The sequence below is a fragment of the Thamnophis sirtalis genome, unplaced genomic scaffold, assembly GCF_051295495.1.
Source record: "Thamnophis sirtalis isolate CommonGarterSnake01/CBP01778 unplaced genomic scaffold, rThaSir2_p1.2 scaffold_12, whole genome shotgun sequence".
In the NCBI taxonomy this organism is placed as follows: domain Eukaryota; kingdom Metazoa; phylum Chordata; class Lepidosauria; order Squamata; family Natricidae; genus Thamnophis; species Thamnophis sirtalis.
This window is the reverse complement of record NW_028261392.1, coordinates 48021446-48040359: the sequence shown is the minus strand read 5'-3', so window position 1 is coordinate 48040359 and position 18914 is coordinate 48021446. Positions and strand designations below refer to the sequence as shown.

At 38.0% G+C, this 18914-nt stretch overlaps 1 protein-coding gene across 3 annotated transcripts in view; it reads left to right on the top strand.

Annotated features, from left to right (window-relative positions):
• Positions 1–18914, top strand: part of CTPS2 (CTP synthase 2) — a 110459-nt gene that overhangs the window by 62654 nt on the left and 28891 nt on the right. For all 3 annotated transcript variants that reach the window (XM_087726284.1, XM_087726282.1, XM_087726283.1), the window contains one exon: positions 10784–10880. In XM_087726284.1, the coding sequence (XP_087582410.1) occupies positions 10784–10880 (97 nt within the window). The remainder of the gene's footprint in view (positions 1–10783; positions 10881–18914) is intronic.

Genomic DNA, 18914 nt, shown 5'->3' with positions numbered 1-18914 from the left:
GTGTTCACCGAGCGTAGGCAAATGTCCATCTGGGTTCAGTTCCAAGTGGGGAGAAAGACACTGGAAACATGAAGGCTGTTTGGAAAGATGGTTTAATGGTGGACAGGACCACATGGGTTTTTTGGATTCTGGGCAAATGAGCACATGAAGAGAGAGAGATTTATATCATCTCTGGGACTCCGTCTTGGAGCTTCCTGTTCCTGTGTAAGAGACGGTATTCCGATTGGTTATCAGACTCCCATGGAGCCATGCAGGGATAACTTTGCAGATTGTCTTGAGTCCCAGGCTCAGTTGAATCTTGCTGGGTGATGATGTAATGAAGAGGGTTGTGTTCTGAAAGGGTGCTGGGCAATTCCTATGGCTTTGTCCAGGTTTGGATCTTGAGTGAGGGCTAAGCCTATCATGTCCTGACAGTGAAGGTCTTTTTGTTTTGTAGATAAACTGGCCCAGTCTTTTTTCTTGTAGATAGGTTGGCACCAGTCTTTCTGGGGCCATTAACAAAGGTGGGAGCTGCTTTCCAAGAGCATGTTTATCCTTTTCTCATCCAGGGATGTGATTCTGCATTTTTAATATTTTCTAGAATATTTATTTATTTTATGAGAAGGGTAGGTGCTAACATTCTACAATAGCTTTTCACAGGTTTTCGAAAAAGCCTGAAAAAAATATGTAGTTGCTTTAAAAATCACACAATAAGCTCTCTAAAACAATTGCAATGTTTTAGACTGCTCATTTTTGTTGATTTCTTGTAAGCCTTCTTCAGTATTCCGGTGTAAGAGCAGGTTAATAGTATAAATAAATAAAAACCAATATTTAATACATACTGGAAGTGTGGTGCTTATTCAAATCCCACTTGAATTGTTGGTTCTTTGATTGGATGTCTACTTAACACACGGATGTCAAACTCGCAATGTCACATTGCCGTCATGTGGCGTTTTGCAATCAATGCAACTCTGAACCAAAGATAAAAGGTCCCCAACATCTGCAGCCAGTTAGTCTTGTTACAGTTCTTCTCTAACCAGATCTTACAGTTTCCAGGTGTTACATCAAGACCTTGTAAGCTTCACTTGGTCAACAAAGGATTGAGAGACACAGCTTGGTATCAGCAGCTTACTGATGATACATCTTGTCAAATTAAAGGCTGACTTCCTCTTATAGCCTCAAGTAGATAAACAACTGAAGGACAGGCAGTATTGGGTCCCAAAGCACTCTGCAGTTTAGGAGCTTTGGTTCAACTTCTCCACACACACACCAGCACTAACTATAACTAGTCTTAAAGGTGGAGAACCATTAATATCATGATCTCCATTCCCACTTCCTGCAACTGGTTCAGAAGTATAGCATATCTGATTATGTCTCCTGAGAGATCAAGGAGGACCAAGATGGTAAGACCATCTAGTCATCAATGAAGGCAACCAATGTCATATCGATACTATGTCCCAACCTGAAACTCCATTGAAAAGTGTCCAGATAATTTTACACTAAATGTATATACTGCATTTTTCAGAGTATAAGACGCACCTTTTTCCCTCAAAAAAGAGGGTGAAAATCTGGGTGTGTCTTATACACTGAATACAGCATTTTTGCCTCCTGAAAACCCTCCCCTTCACCAAAATGGCCATGCATAGCCTTTAGGAAGCTTTCAGAGTGCTCCTGGGAGCTGGGAGGGCAGAAATGACCAAAACACAGGCCATTTTTGCTACATTTTGCCCCCCCCAGCCCCCAGGAGTACTCTATAAGTCTCCTCAAGGCTATTCATGCCCTTTAAAAAAAACAATGGGCATGTTTTTGTGAAAAACAGGTTGTTTTTGCTTGTTTTGGGGGCCCTCAGCCCCCAGGAGCACTCTACAAGCCTCCTAAAGGCTATTCATGCCTTTTGTGAAAAATGGGCCGTTTTTGGGAGGTTTGCAGAGTGCAAAAACTTTTTTAAAAAAATTTGCCTCTTCAAAATCTTGGTGCGTCTTATACTCCGGTGCGTCTTATACTCCGAAAAACATTTTGTGTGTGTGTGTGTGTGTGTGTGTGTGTGTGTGTAGTATCTTTACGCTGTACTAGATTCATTGCTGCAATCCAGTAAATGTGAAATTAGAGTGTCCCTTCTCTTTCATCTCTCCCCAAAATCATGTCCTATCACATTATCTTTTTAATGTCAAATGCAGGCATTTTTTCTAAATCTAAGCTGAGTCCTACAGTTTTGCACATCTGCTGTTCATTTAATGAAAGAATTTGGGAGAATGAGGCAGCAAGCATTATTGAAATGTTTTAATAAATATAATCTCGTGCCTCAAAAAGAAAGCCATTTCTTGTTTTTCAGGTGTTAATTTATACCATTGCTTTTCTTCCTTTCTGAGTAATTGTAATGTGGTTCTTATGAAAGCATATTATTGATGAAATACTCCAAGTTTGGCTACAGCAACCTCTACCTCTTCAAAAGAGACCTAATCACCATTCAGTCCATTTCCTTCAATATGGTGTTTTAACATGGTCCCTAAGTTTAATAAGAAACTTAGTATGTGTTTTTCTAATAGTGAAATACTGACCTTCCATATTTATACAGATAGTCCTCAGGTTACAAATGTAATGGAGCCTGTCAATTACATTCATAACCCAAGGATTCATTGGAGTGAATCACATAAAATAAACTTGAAAACTCACTACTTTCGTTCACACATTCGCTAATCAAATGTGTAGGTCGTTAAGTGCATATGAGGTATCATCTCAGGATGGCGAAGGCCATGGGGGAGCCTAGTGCAGGGACAAGACCACTGCATCCAGCCACCAAAGGCCTCCCTCTACCCAATGAGAGATTCCATGATCTTCTTCCCACCCCTTGGGTTCCAAGCAGCTTGGGCCTTTCCTTCCAACCTGTCACTGATCACTAATTTATCTTTGGCACCACATTTGAGAGCCCTGCGCTTCCCACACTCACCTCCTATGTGGCCTTGGATGCCGGAGCCCTTGGCTAGTCAAGTGGAGAAGCTCTGGACCGATCTCTCTCCTTCCCCACTGAGCCCCAGCATCCCTCACAAGTGGGCATAACCCTGTCCCGCCACTTTCTGGAGTGCTGAACCTGCCCAGGTTTTGCAAATTGTGCCACAGTGGAGCTGGAGACTTAGGTGTGTCATCACCATGCTCCCCGCTATTGCCAAAAGTACTCCTCCAAGCTCCAAGAGGCGCTCCTAAACAAACCTGCTTTCCGTGACCCACACCTTTGTGAACTCTTCATTTAGGAGATCTTACAGCAAGGTTATGTTTCTCACTACCGCAGAACTGGAAAACTTGGTGCATCACTGCCGAACTCCCCATACTTCATAGCACTTGCTCCTTTTTGGATCCGAGGGGAACGGAACCACCCAGAGGAAGTTGGCTGCCCCCGTCTAACTTCTAGATCGGAAGGAATGAGACTTGATTGACCCAGTTCTGCCTCCCCTCTCCGTAACCTTGCTGCAAGATCTCCTAAGCAGAGATTTCTCAGAGGTGTAGGGCATGGCAATGCCTTTGCAGCTTTACATAGCACAGATTGGCAGATCCAGCTCTCCCCTCATTGGAAGCATGAGGGGAATAGAATCTGGAATCCCATTCACAGCCTCCACCTCTGACCTGGAACTGGGGAGGGCGGGAGGATGACCTCAAATGTCTTGACAAAGCTGCTCTTTGCACTTTGTTGCCTTGTGACTTTTGAATTTTGTGAGATTTTTTTTCTACGAGAAGTTGGAAGGTCCGATTTTTTAGTCCCGTGAACTTCTTTGTTTTCCATGTATGTTTCTTGTTTGCAATGCAGCTTTTCCATTTCTTTAGTGAAAGAAGAGCATATTGAGCTGCAGCACAAACGCAACAGAGCTGGAAAGCAGGTTTGTTTAGGAGCTAGCTTCTGTAGACTTTCAGAAAGCCAAGGTTCATCTTGTAGGTAAGCTTTTTCATCTGTCCCAAAGCGGGGACAGAGCTGTTCTGGCTAATATAATTTGTCATGGGCTCTAAAGCTATTTCCCAGGGAAAAGCTCTGGTTCATGATTAAAACATCTGATGTGAGCACTTTGATTTAATGCCAAAGCAGGTTTGTTTAGGAGCCCCTCTTGCAATTTAGCAAAGGAATGCTTTTGGCAACTTAGCGGAGCAGGTTGGTGGTGCGCCCACCTCTCCAGCTACATAGCAGTGGAGAAATGCAATGGAGCTGGAGAATAGGATTGTTTTTAGGAGACCCTCTTGCAATTTGGAAAAGCGGTGCTTTTGGCAAATGAGGGGTGGCGTGCCAAGCTCTCCAGCACTACAGCAGTGCAATTTGTGAAATCTGGGTGGGTTCTGCACTCCAGCACTTGGCAGGACTGGGCCTCGTGGGGATGGGGAGAGGCTGGCCAGATGCTTCTCCACCTAGCTGGATAAGAGCTCCAGCATGCAAGGCTGCATAGGAGGTGAGCATGGGCAGTTCGGTGTGGCACCAAAGTAGGATGTTGCAGCATCTCTGCGATAGTTCATAAGTGTGAACAACCACTTTTACTCTGCAATATACATAATTTTGGGACCTGGTCATAAGTATTTTTGGCAGAGATGGTGTAATTGTCACCGTTCCAAATACCATGTAGAATCAACTCAGAATCAAAGGCAAAACGATGCTTAAAGTTCCAATTTAATAAAGCAGGCATGTTGGCACATAGCTGTGGGATCCCAACTCTGGAAGTTACATCAGAATACCACCCAATTAAAAGTTTATGATCTTGTCCCCACACCCACAATCCATCACATGGTCCAATCTCCTTCTTCCACGCTGGCGTCCATGCCGAGCTTCTTCTGATCAGGTGTACTGGTGTGGAGACAAAGGATGACCTTGGCTTCTAGCAAAGAATGAAAAAGAATACATTCCAAAATCCTGCTCCTTCTAATCCCCCCTCCCATTGACTATACTTAAAGAAACAGCGTAATGAAATAAGAGAAAGTGTGGCAGGCCAAAATTCTAAAAGGAATATAAATGCAGGCCTGACAGTAACTTTGTACATTCTCTAAGTGAACGTTTGTAATTCAAGGACTATCTGTAATGGCCATCACTATTAACTGTAGTATTGTAAATTAGCTGTCTGGAAAGCAGTCCCTGTCTAAAAATAATAGTAACCTGATATACTTGTGCAGTGCATTAAAATGAATCCTCAACAAAAAATTTAATAAACGCATAAATGATATTTGTTTGAAAAACTAATGGGGTGAGGAGAAAGATTAGATTTTCCTCGTACTGCACATAGTGGCCCTGATTGGTATTAATTAAGTTCCATTCGGGGAGTTAAAAGCTACTTACACAGTACAATAACACAGATTATCCATATTGTCTAATTTGTTGTTGCGGGTGGATTTACCTGTTGTTGCTTCAAAAAATTTCACTTGCAGAAGGTGGTGGGATTAGAGAAATTACATATTTAGCAAAATTGTACAGATACTCTTTCTAAAAAAAACATTTGACATAACAAAACATCTATTAATTACATACTGCAAGACTCAAATTTGTAGACTGATCTTTGGCATGAATTCTTCCTACAGAAGAAGCATAATATCTGAAAATGAGACCTAATTTGCTCTAAATGAAGAATAATTTATTTTTTTCCTTTGAAAACAAAAAATAATATTCTTCCATTAAGGTATAATCCAAGGACAGCTAGCTCCAATTTCCCTGCTCCAATTTTTCAGAAATTCAGCAAACTTCATCTTCTCAGGAACATCTATTATTTCTAGGGATTTCTTGTCCTTCTGTTGAAAAACACAAACTTTGTAGCTTTTTCATGTTTTGCTTATGTTTAATCAATAGGAGACACAAATTTACTTCTCTCAAAATTGCATGTCAGGTTGGTTCATGTTCAATTGGGTTATGTTCTGAATCATCATTTAACCAGAACAAAATAGCATAGCCTTTATTGTCATTGTACATCATATATACGAAATTGGTTAAAATCTTATGTCACTGCATATACCTAATTATACTAATAATCATTGTAATACTTATTATTCTAAATAATAATTTAATAATATAATTATTATTTTAAATTTTATTTGCAATGAAATTTTAGTGAACTCATAGCAAATTGGTGTTAAATTTAGAAACAAATTTCCTTGAAGGAAATATATGGAGGTTTATTCTAATATGTTCATTTCAATCTCCAAAGGTTTTCTAAGCACAAGTAGAAGACATGGTGATGTCAAGGATTAAAGTAAATATTATACAAACAAATGAAAACATGAGAGATTCTTTCAACAACAAATCAAAATATTATGAATTTGGTTCTTTTAAATGTGTACTTTCTTGTCTGATTGTTCTGCCCATCTTTAGTTATGGTCGACAGGGTTTGCTACAAGGGATTATGTCTTTAATTGATACATTTCCACCCATGATTTTTTTCCAAATAAAGTATCTCTGGACTCCTCTTTGATATACCTAGAAAGTCTTGCTAAATTAATTGTTAGAAATAACACTCTTTTGAAGTCTACTTTCCCACAATTGTTTCTTCTGTAAGTATGTTGCCTATCTTAGAGTAAATGTGAAAAAGTGAATTTTATCTAGATTATGAAAGTACAAATAAATAACTGCAGCTTAATTCCATAAAAATTATCCTAAAGAAACTATGCAGAATGTGAAAATTATCAGAAATCCTAGGTGGACTTGAAGAGAAACTATTGCAGCATCCAATTAATATAGACATGGGACAGAGAAGAGTTTATTGTCCATTTGTTTCTACTGGTAGAACATCCAGCTGCAGTTACATTTGAAAGGTAATGAGAAAATTGAAGAGTTCAAGTCAGACCTTGGTTTTTTTAAAGGTTTAATTGACTCATTTTTCATGTGTCAGGAATGTATGTGTCAGGAATGTACGTCATCTTTCAAACTCTATGCATGTAATTCATTGGGAAATGTTAGAAATATTTTAATTATTTTAAACGCAGTATTTATTTATTTGCCATTAATAGTCCATCTTTTCTCCTAGAGCTTAAAGTGGCTGTATATGTTAGACCATCTTCTAATTGCTTTTTATCACACTGTGTTGAGAAATAATTATTGGCCCAATGTCATCCAGTGATCATTAACTGCTAGCCTCAATTCTCATCTACTACTTCAACCAATTGACATGTGATTGCATCTGTGAACATTTGGCATATTATGGAAATAGAGCCATGATCTTAACATAATTTGACAAACATTTGAATGGCATTTGCATAGCATAGTGGCACAAGATTTCTTAGCCATATTGAGAAATTGGCATTAGCAAAAAATCTCTTGAGTTCTCAGTAATGACCAACACAATATCTTGCTAGAATTTGAAGCAGTTAAATTTGCAGAATTGGAGACTGCAGAGTTATGTACTGTTATGAAATGATTTGGTATTTGACTGAAAGTGTATGTTTTAAGTTATAGGAAAGCTATTAATTTTCAAACATGGCCAAATAATTTTGAAATCAGGTTAGTGAATTTACATCAAAATTTGTACTATTTTATAAGAATCAAAATGCTGCTAGGAGTTTTAAAAGCTAACAGTTTTAAAAGCTAACATATGGTAAATGAAGCAGTGGTTCTGAGTTAGTTGCAACAATAAATTGTTGCTGTATCACTTGAAAACATTTTCCACAAGGATATCAAATCTTTAGTACTGAGAAAGCCCCACCCCAATTAGGAAAAAGGAGATTTCAAGTTCACGAAAAATCAAGTACAGTTGACCTGGAAAGTAATCACTGTCAAGGATATTGGCAATTTTAAATCTGATTAAGTGACTTAACAGATTTGATGAGATGGTTACCTATTAAGTTGTAGCAAATCTAGGTCCAGACCAAAATGTATTTTCCACTGGATAGAAACAATGTGACACGGTTGAGCGAATAAAGATTTAAAGTAGACTATAATAATAATTTTAATATATTTAAATATTTAAGCCAAGCACAGACTTGAATAGCTCCCTACTTTGTTCTTAAATTATCAAGTTGATAAAGATGTTTTTTGTTATCACAAGAAAACAGTGAAAATAAACATGAAACATTATCAATTACCAGTCTTATCACTGAGGTTTCCAGCAACCACTATATACGCTCATGGATAAGAATACTGCAGGAGTTTTATGTAGGTTTCAAATTTACTCCTGCTTTTCTAGGGACCCTGATATTGCCGCCTCTGTTATCCAAATGAAGAAAAAGCAAAAGGGCATGGGTGGCCATTAAAAACCACAGTGGCCCCATGACATTGAATAAATGATGCCAATTACATCAATCACATTATCTGCATGACTTTATCATGACATTTGTAATATCATTTGCTCTCCTTTACCCCTGTATGGTTACTCATGCCAAAAGAAGACTCAGAAACACAACCTGTTCTATGCTGTTTCTGTGTATGCAAATGTCAGCTGCCACCTTCTGCTTGCTGTACTTCACTGCTATGCGGTGACAGAATGCCATGAACTGTGGAGGGGGAATGAAGGGGAAATGCTTGGGAAATCTAAAATAGATGCTGGACCTCAAGGTCACCCAGCTGGAAGAAGGAGGGAGCTGCATATCAAACTGTGTTTGGACTGAACATTATGAAGACATCTTGCATGGACTTTATTGGTTACACTGTGGTGGGCAATAAGAAACTGTTAAGGGGGAGTAGAACTTAGGGATTTTTGCATGCGATTATCAATTTTTACTAATGCTATAATACTCTTGATTGCTAATAAAAGTATATGTTTCTCAACAAATGGAGCCAACAATCATTTCTATTTAGAGGTTCAAGTCTGACAGCATAGTTGCTTTATTGATATCTATTGAAGCTCATTGCATAATCTTTGTTAAATTTTGGGATTAGATTGCAAGATGATGCATCATACCTTCCACTGACAATGATATGAATTCCTCCTGCTCCCCTTGAGTATACTCAGATTTATGTGGACACTATTAAACAAGCATTGTTAAACCTTAGTTTTCATTAAGTCTTCGTTATTCTTAACGGTTAAACCTCAATCAGGTTTAAAATCAAGGTGAGGTAAAGGTAACATGTAAGGGGGCTAGATCAAGATAGTGCCCAATCCTTCATCTTGCTGCCCATTTTGGAAGCATGGTTGAATTAAGAGCATTGTGTGCGTTTCATCTCTTGGTAATTTAAAATTGGTTCTTATTAGGCTTCTTTCACAATGTCTTATCTTAATGAGATTCTCCTGTAGATAGTCTAATCTAGATAATGTCCTAATCTATGGACATTTTGAAGAAATTTATATAGTAATTTATCTATTACTTTATATAGTAATCCATATGCTTTTCAAATAGAAAGTCTGTTTTGAAGATATTGAGGAAAAAGGGACACACACCCTGTAATTCATATCTAGAGAGGCCTTCTAGTAATCATCCAATCATCCAGACAGAGGAAAGAGCTTTTTCAGAGAAGATATCCTCTGGAGGGAGAATCATTATCATTTAATACAGAAAACTTTTTCATTTGGGGCGGGGGGGGGGGCTTTTCAATATTGCTATGTTTTAGCATTTAAACTATTTTAAGATGCTTTCAGTAGTTATTGGTTAGAATGTATAATTGTACTTTTATGTTTAGATTGTACTGTAATCATTCATATGTTCATTATGTTTCAGCTATTCTCAAAATCCTGTTTGTTGGAGTAGGTTAAGAATAAATTTCAGGAACAAAAAAAATACATGATCATTCTAGGTGGCAGATGTCAACTACTTCCAAGTCAACTACTTTGCCAACTTCCCTGCCCTAAGTTGGTATCTTTCAGAAAGAGTAAATACTGTATTCTTTCTCTTTCATTAACCATCAGTCAGATTTAACAGGAGTCTGATTATATCATAATCAGTCTATGAAATTGAAAAGCATAAGCATATGTAACCATCCAATTTGGTTCATACCAAATGTGACAATAACTTTGTTTATTTGTAACCCATCAAGTGTCTATATGTGTGTGTGCCCATGCCTTCGTGTTGGCTCCAGGCAATTGTCTGGACTGGTCCCTGCAGTTTTCTTGGTAAGATTTTTGGAAGTGGTTTACCATTGCCTTCAAGTCATAAAAGGAGTTTTTTTAAAGCTAAAAGTGAGCAAAAGAAGTTATGATTCAGTGTAATGTTTGAATCAAACCTGTGGAACCAAGAATATAACTGTCATGTGTTACATAAATATGAAGAACAAAAGTTAGTTTTCAGGTTTTTTTAAAAATTCTTTGCTCTCTAAATAAATCTAGAAAATTACAGAAATGTAAGGTGTGATAGTAGCAGCTATCGATGTGAGGATAATCTTTTCATGAATTATCTGAAAGCATTCAGTCACTAATGCAGTGAATCCACTCTAGTTATTTTTTATATGAACCATGCACCCTGCATTTAAATCCAAAGAATTTTACCACTGTAATCCAAACTTTACTTTGCCTTTTAGTGTCCTTTAGCTTAGAATTAAAACAATCAGGTCTGAAATATTAGCCACCTGGAGTCTTTTGAGTATTTGAGATGGGAGTCTATGTAAATCAAATAAATACATAAAATATAACATGGATAATATTTTATGTTTTACTGCTGCTTTGGAACAAATCTTACTTCAGTATTAATATGAATAAATATTGTTTCCATATATTAAATATTAGGACTGATTACTAGAACTCTTCTAGGAATATGTTTACCATTTTGATTTCAGTGATAAAGAAGTTGCTGGTGGAGCCTGGTTTTATTATATGCAGTATTTCAATAGAAGAACAAGTAGATTTATAGGCATGTATTTCAATTTTTATGTGTTTTGTTTGTCTGAAGCATAAATTATACAAAACATGTTTTTTCTTCTTTTCTTAAGGTCATTGATATGCCTGAACATAATCCTGGTGACATGGGAGGAACAATGAGACTAGGGAAAAGAAAAACTATCTTTAAGACAGAAGACTCTTTGTTAAGTAAGTCATGGCATCTTTGGTTGGATCTTTTGCTTTTGTGTTCAAACCATATAATAGTATCTTGTTAAAATATATACTGTTTAAGAGTAATATTAATTAGATTCACTATCTTGTCTTAAATCTTAGTTATAATTCCTGTTAAACTTCTGCTTTCAGAAATCACTAGAAAACCTTAAGAGATATTGCAGGATGAAGTTGTCCTTCATATTAAGATTCTGAAGGATGTAATTATTATTTATTGCTGGTGCCTTCTTCAAAAGATTAGATGTGAGTCTGTGTTAGAAGCAGAATCTCCATCACTTTCATCATTCAAGGAGCAAAACAAAATGAAGCATTTCTCTCACTTTTTTATTTTATTTATTTATCTTGCAAGTGGTAGTGTAGTAGGAACAAGGCACCCAACAAGCAAACAAACGTGGTGCTCTGGCTGGGAGGCAGCAGTGCGGAGCCCCACCTCGGGCTGGCGAGAGTAGAAAAGGCAGGGCGTGGGGGGAGGAACCAACATCGCAACGATACGGACGTGCAGTCTCGATGTGCCGAGACCGCAGCCAATACTTTTGGCACTGGGTGGTCCAATCGGACCTAAGCCGTCCCGCAGAGACAGTGAACAGGAAGAATACGTCTTGCTGATCTCAAGGACATCGCAAAGTCCCTGACGGATCCAAGAGAAGTTCTTCAAGCCGGTGACAAAAAACCCAGCCATTAGGCTGATGAAGTCGGGGAGGCTCCAAAACGGAAGGGATACGGAAAGAGAAAGTGTTTCCAGCTGGTGAGGAATTTTTGCCATTTTAAAAGAGACTGCCTATAAAAAACTTAAAGTTAATATAAATTTGAGAACAGAAGAAACAAGCGGCAGAATTAAACTTTGAATGGTTTTGGACAGTGGGTTATGTTACTTTTTAAATGCTATCTTCATGGATGGAATTTATGCAAGCCTTTTAAAACAAATGGCTTAAGTTTTCTTCTACATTTTTTCATTTATTATTCTTTGTAACCTATGGACTAAAATTCTCCTCTTTCATTACTGTGGGTGTTCTTCTAACTCATTCAAGAATCTGACTTTTTTTAAAACTTGAAATACAAAAAAGATACAAAAAGACACAAAGAAAATTGTAACAATAACACTGCTACTCAGAGGCTGGAAGGTTTGTGTATTGGGAACGAAACAGTCTTACCTTTCTCACTGATTATCCTGGCTTGGCACTTCAAGGTCTCACTGCTTGTTTATAGAGAGTGATAAGAAGAAAAGCATATAGATGTCCCTTTCAAGTATATCTTTAACCAGAGAAAAGTGAAAATAAAACGTTATTGTGAATCTATGCTTAATTTTGTTAACCTTCTAAGCTAGAGCAGCAGTGTTTGTTAGCTGGATATAATGACACAATTTCAACAGCAGAAAGAAATTTTAAGTCTGCAAAAGATATTCTCAGAAATACAGAAATTATCAAATACATATGAGAGGATAGAGAAGAAGCTGGAAGACTTAGACTAGAGCATCTAATAGCAAAATATGATGAAGAAGTTGAGGATGTTTATTTATCAAGTGGAAAAAGTGGTGGTTAAAACCCTAAAAATCGAAGAGGAAAATGAATATAAATAAATTAAATTTGCTGATATTTATGGTGATTGGTTTGTCTCTGAAAATGGAAAGAATGGAATATTGAAAGAGGAACTAAATGGAGAGGAAATTACCCCAGATGGCAAGATACAGAAGAAGAAAAAACAAAAGAATTTATGGATTTAAAGAGAGAAATTCTATTAGCAATATCATTGATAACACTACTGACAATCAAAGATAAGCTGATTAAGGAAACAGAAGAAGGGCATCGAAATTACATGAGAGATTTTATAAGTAAGGAGTTGCTAAGAGGAGTCCATATAAAGTTGATTAAGGAGATGATTAGACGACTGACACCACAAACGGCAGAAGACATGAGACTGTTTTGCTACTGGAAAGATACAGGTTGATAGATGGAAGAGTATAAATTTAAAACTAGTTAAACTTAGTGAAATTTAGTGACAATAGATATAGTTAAATAAATAATTGATAATGTTACTAATGTATACAATGTGCAGTGTTATGATAAGTAATAATTGGATATGAATATTGAATGGTACCCATGAAAGGAAGATTAGAAATCCTTTTGGATTATATATAAAGGTTAATAAAAAAGAACTAAGATACAGTTAAAGTCTTGATTATCAGGGGGAAATGTTATGATACAGGATATAGTTAAATAAAGGAGGGATAACGATAACAACGTATCTATAGGTATGGGTACAACATAAGGAAACTGGATGTAAATTGTAAACAGTGATTTGGAACAGAGAATTAGAAAATTTTGTTATTAAATATTATGCATGTTTAGCTAGAATAGGACATAAGGATTCAATGTTAATGGAGGATTTTAGAAATAGTAAATTAAATGCCAGTATGTGGTTATGTATTAAATCTTGGTATATTTTAAGATGTTTTATGATTAAACAATTATAGTCAAATGAAAATGGAGGTATGATGATGGTAACATGTATAAATATCTGAGTTAAAATACTTGAGTTAATATGAATTATGTTTGTTGACTGTGGAAGAGATGCACGAAAGTCTTTTTGTAACCAACTGATACACTTTCTACAGTATGTAAAGAAGAATGTGTTGTGTTTGTTTTGAAAATTTAAAAAAAATTATTAAAAAAAGAAAAGAAAAGGCAGGGCATGCACCTTCCCCAATGCTGCCGCAATGGTGCTGGCTGACCTCTATATGCAGGGGTCTTCTCTGTCAGTCCCCAATACCACTGTGTTCCCTGACACCTGGTGAGGTGGTGGTACAGTGCTTCCCAGGCAGAGAGGGGGGGCTGGCCGGCAGCAGCAAGAAGTGGGCAGAGGCCTGCAGGTGGGCACTCCCCTACCTTATCCAGGAGGGAGGGCGCAGCCATGCATGTTGAGGTGGGTGCTGCCACAGGGGGGACAGAGCCAGAAGGCACGTGCAAGCCAAACATTTAGAGCCTTGGCAGAGTTTACAAGTGGGCTCGGCGGGGCCGCTTAGCAAGGAGGGAGACCCCGGCATGTGCACTGGCCAGCTGACAGGGCAACGCCTCGCATGTCCTCACAAATGGCTCCACGTGCCACCTGTGGCACACATTCCATAGGTTTACCATCCCGGGTATAGGTTCACCTGCTTGAGCAGGGGGCAGGACTACAAGACCTCCAAGGTCCCTTCCAGCTTCTTTTCTATCCTATCCACTGACAAAAGATTAGTTTCAAGAGCAGGGCATACATTTTTCACAAGTATCTTTCTGGTGACACTCTAAGAAATAGGACAGTAAACAAAACCCTCTCCTATTCCTTCTGATTCTGTTATTTGCCCACTAGCTATGATAATTTTTTTCCCGGTTTACTGTGGTCAAAATGAGTAAAGAAAATTCTGTCATTTGTCATATGACTCGTAGCTCCTGAATCAACACACCATGTTTTCAAAGATGAGGTGCAACTTTTGGATTGAAAAATATATACATTATCTGAGGCAAAATCATTTTTTTCTTTACACTTTTGGCCTTTTGTAGTTTTTCCATTCTATCTTTCCAGATTCTGCAATCTGCTTTTAAATGACCCTTTTTCTTGCACACAAAACATTCATGTGTTTCTTGCTTCAAGTAACTTTTCCCCCCTATTTTTCATCTTTAAAAGAGACTTTGCGACAGAAGCACTATCGCTATTAATGCTTTCTGTTGCATGCTTATACGCATCGATAAGCTTGTCCATAAAATATTCCAATGATGGCTCATCATCTAGATGTGCCTCAAGCGCAGTGATAAGTATTTCATAACTTTTGGTAAACCACTAATAATGCTGCCACATGAAAATCTTTTATTTCTTTTCCTATGCCTATGAGGCATTTCACCATTTCCAAGGTGTGCCTTATGTAATCCTGCATATCTTGGCCTTTTTCATCAGTTTGGTTTGGTATAGCTTTCTAATCAAATACAGTTTATTTCTTAGATTAGCTCTTTCATGCACATTTTGTAATCCTTCCCACATTTCCTTAGCAGTTTCACATTTACATATATGTATAATTTGATCACCTTCTATGCTAAGAGAGATTGTGCTTTCTGATCTTTCTCTATCCACTCATCTGAAGGATATTCTGACCAACTTTACTTATACATTTCCATGTACCTGATGGGCTGTCTGCTAAAATGAAGCAAGGCTATAGCATGCACTTGAAAGAAAACTGGGATGCCTGTAATTGTGGAGTCTGTCTGGCAAGAACAAAGAATTTTCATTCACAGAAAATATGCGTATATAACACTTGTATCATTTCTAGGTGGTTAGAGTACTGATAATAGTAACAAAGAGTTAGGCATCCTGCATACGTCAGCTAGAAGTTAGGAATAGGGATGGCCTGGAGCAAATAGAACGTGTATTAGATAACTCCTGGAGCATTCATTAGCCAAAGCTTAGGAATAGGGACAGCTAGAGACCAATAGGACAATTATTAGATCATTACTAAAATGTTTATTAGATTATTTGTTTTATATATTCTGCCTTATCCTGCCTTTCACTTTAATGAAAATGTGTAAAGTTTTCTTAATGCTATTGTTTGAGGTTCCTTGGCATTTTCTAGCTAGGATCCCTTTTCTTCAAGCGCTTCAATAAAGGGAAACAAAACCTGCACCTCTTGCCTGGTGTTCTTCATCGGCTTTGGCAACAGACTCAGACCCACATTGGAGACAACATGCCTTCTCTTATTAGCAGCAATTTCATCTTAAATTCCAAGGCTGGTAGTTCTGGTTTGTCAAATTCACAAATAAAATATTTGCTTCAACTGTGTTACTGGCCATTTTATTTTATTTATTTATTCATTCTGTTGCAGTCTTTTTTTTCTGTTGCATCTTGTACTTATTTTCTACAGGGCGGGGCATAACCTTTTCCTAGGGGGTCACAGCAAGATTGACAGCAGTTTACAACTTCCGCGACACCTCATTTTAAAGCCCATAAAAAACTGAATTGAATGAGCTATTAAATGTTAAATTTGCTTTAAGAATGGCTGGAAAATTCGATTCGGAAGAACAAAGGATCATTGACAGAATAAAATGCATTGCCTTTCGACTTGCATCGGGATTTTCGTCATTTTCACAGCCAAGAAACTGCATTGGGTTTTGAAGGATAAAGGGGAATCCTGGGATGGCAGTTATTTCCGTGAGAAAATTTTATTGGAGAATGTCATTCCATTTCTCAGTGATCCAGACAATGTCTTGGTGGTTGGTGAGGCTGTCTTTCTTCATGACAAAGCTCCTTGCATGCGTGCAAATGTGACTCAGCAATTGTTAAAGGAAAACAATGTCGAATTTTGGGGCAATGACGTCTGGCCGGGAAATTCGCCAGATCTCAATCCGGCAGAGAACATTGGGGCCATAATTAAGGATGAAGTGGAAGCTCTGATGATTCAGGAGCAAGGTCAAAATCGATATTCGGTTGAAACTTTGAGAATGAATTTGGAAACTGTGTTGAAAAATCTGGAAAATCGAACGGAACTGTTTGAAGATTTGTTGTGTTCTTATCCACCTCGTTTGAATGCTGTTCGAAGGGCTAATGGTGGTCATACTGACTATTAAATCATGTCAATAAACTCAGTTTTTGATGGGCTTTCGAATGGTGTATGAATTATTTGTGTTGTTATTACAAGTGTTGCTGTGACCCCTAGGAAAAGGTTATGCCCCGCCCTGTATAGCTGGCTATGACTGATTTACTCTGTTCTGTGCTGAATTTTAAATTTTTCCTCTAATCTGGGTTTATACTGGGTTTATACTAGGTTCCTCTCTGGGTTTATCTCTGGGTTATGCACCCACACTCTGGGACCGTAACCTGTTGGAAAATTCTGTTTTATTCTATAGAAATTGTAGCAGAGGATTATTATATAGCCATACAGATTGGTATCAGAGGATGGTTACATAGCCATACAGATTAAATAAAATGTACAGTGTACAGTCATCATTGGCCTTGCTGCTTAACAGTTTTTAACTATTTTTTAACTGTCACAGAAAACTCCTCAGAACATAAAGGAACTATAGATTATAACTATAGATGCACACTAAACACTGCCAACTACTGGCTGAATAATTCTGTAGTCATTTCTCCAACATTTGGAAAAGGAGGCCCAGGCTGTTCAGAAGCATTAGGTTAGATAGGATACTAATAACTGTGTAATCATAAAAATGAATAAAATCATTGTGAAGAATATATTCCATAACTCCAATTATTCAACTTTTGCATTTAGCGTGAACTTGAATTGAATACAATTTATTTGCTAGTCTGTAACCTCTTTGGAACTGTATGCCTGGTTTTATTGTCTTCTTAAAATGAGGACTTTGCACAGTTGAACCAAGCAGGAGTTAGAAAAAAATCTCTGGGTTATAAAAATTAGATTTACTAGCATATACCAGTGGTCCAAATTATATTACAGTCTAATTTATTTTCCAAATGACCTCCTTTATATTTTTCTTTTAAACTTCATTTTCTAGGTTCTTTAGGAATCAAGCATAGTTTGTCCTTTATGATATTTGCTATAATACATATTTGTTCAAATATTTCCTGTTCTTGAATAAAACTACATTTGCATGAAAGCTGATTTCACAAAGAAATCTACCAACATTATAGTTCAATAAATATAACATGAATCATTCAAGTTATGAACTTGGCAAATGCCAAACCTATTAACATTCTTCTTAATGATCATTGAAGAAACCATAATTAACTCTGTCACTAAGCCATAAATGTGGTTTAGAAACTATAAGGTTTACATTTGCACAGCATGCTAAATAAAATAAACAATCTTAATCTGGTGATTCATCGGTTCACCTAATTTAGGATTAGTCTCATTGGCTTGTTATGGCTTTTCAAAAGACTGATTTAGAAACCTTTCCTAATTCTGGTACCTTGTAATCAATGGTGGGTTTCAAAATTTTTTAGAACCTATTCTGTAGGTGTGGCCTGTTTTGTGGCAGTGGCTCGGCGGTCATGTGACTGGGTGGGCATGGCAAACTTGGAATATGTGGTGAAACTCACTTAACGATGCTCTTGCTTAGCAACCAAAATTTTGGGCTCAGTTGTGATCATATGTTCTTTCTTTCTTTCTCTTTCTTTCTTTCTTTCTTTCTTTCTTTCATTTCTCTTCCACTTTCTTTCTTTCTCTCTTTCTTTCTTTCTCTTTCCCTCTCTTTCTTTTTGTCTTTCTCCATCTTTCTGTGTGTGTGTGTGTGTGTGTGTGTGTGTGTGTCTGTCTGTCTGTCTGTCTCTCTCTCTCTCTCTCTCTCTCTCTCTGTGGCTCTTTGTCTCTCCCTCCCTCCCTCTCTGTCTCTCTCTGTCATTCTCTATGTCGGTCTGTCTCTCTCTGTCTCTCTATCCTCCCTCCCCCAATCTGTCACTCTCTCTCTCTCTCTCTCTGTCTCCCCCCTCTCTCTGTCTCTCTGCGTGTCTCTCTGTCTCTCTCCCCTCCCTTCCTCTCTCTCTGTCACTCTGTGTGCATGTGTGTGTGTGTGTCTGTCTGTCTGTCTGTCTCTCACTCACTTAATCATTCACTCTCTCTGTGTGTCTCTGTATGTGTGTGTGTGTCTGTCTGTCTCTGCCTCCCTCCCTCCCCCTCTCTGTCTCTCTCTCTCTCTGTCTCTCTCTGTGTGTCTGTCTGTCTTTCTCTGATTCCCTACCTCCCTCTCTCTGTGTGTGTCTCTCTCTCTTTGCCTCTCTCTGTCCGTCTCTCTCCCTCTCTCTCTCTCTCTCTCACACACACACAAACAGAGAGAGAGAGACACACACAGACACACACATACTGTGGTCACCTTGTTGAGTGTTCCAATCACATTTGAAACACTCAACAACTGGCCTGCATTTATGGTTTTTTGTAGCATTCTGCAGTCATAGGACTGGGCGAGGTCCCCCTCGCATTCCTCAACTTCCCGGATGGGCTCCGGAGTCATCGCCAGCCATGCAGAGCCTCGCCGCAGATGTCAGCCTCTGCTTCGCTACTTGCTTTCGGCTGTC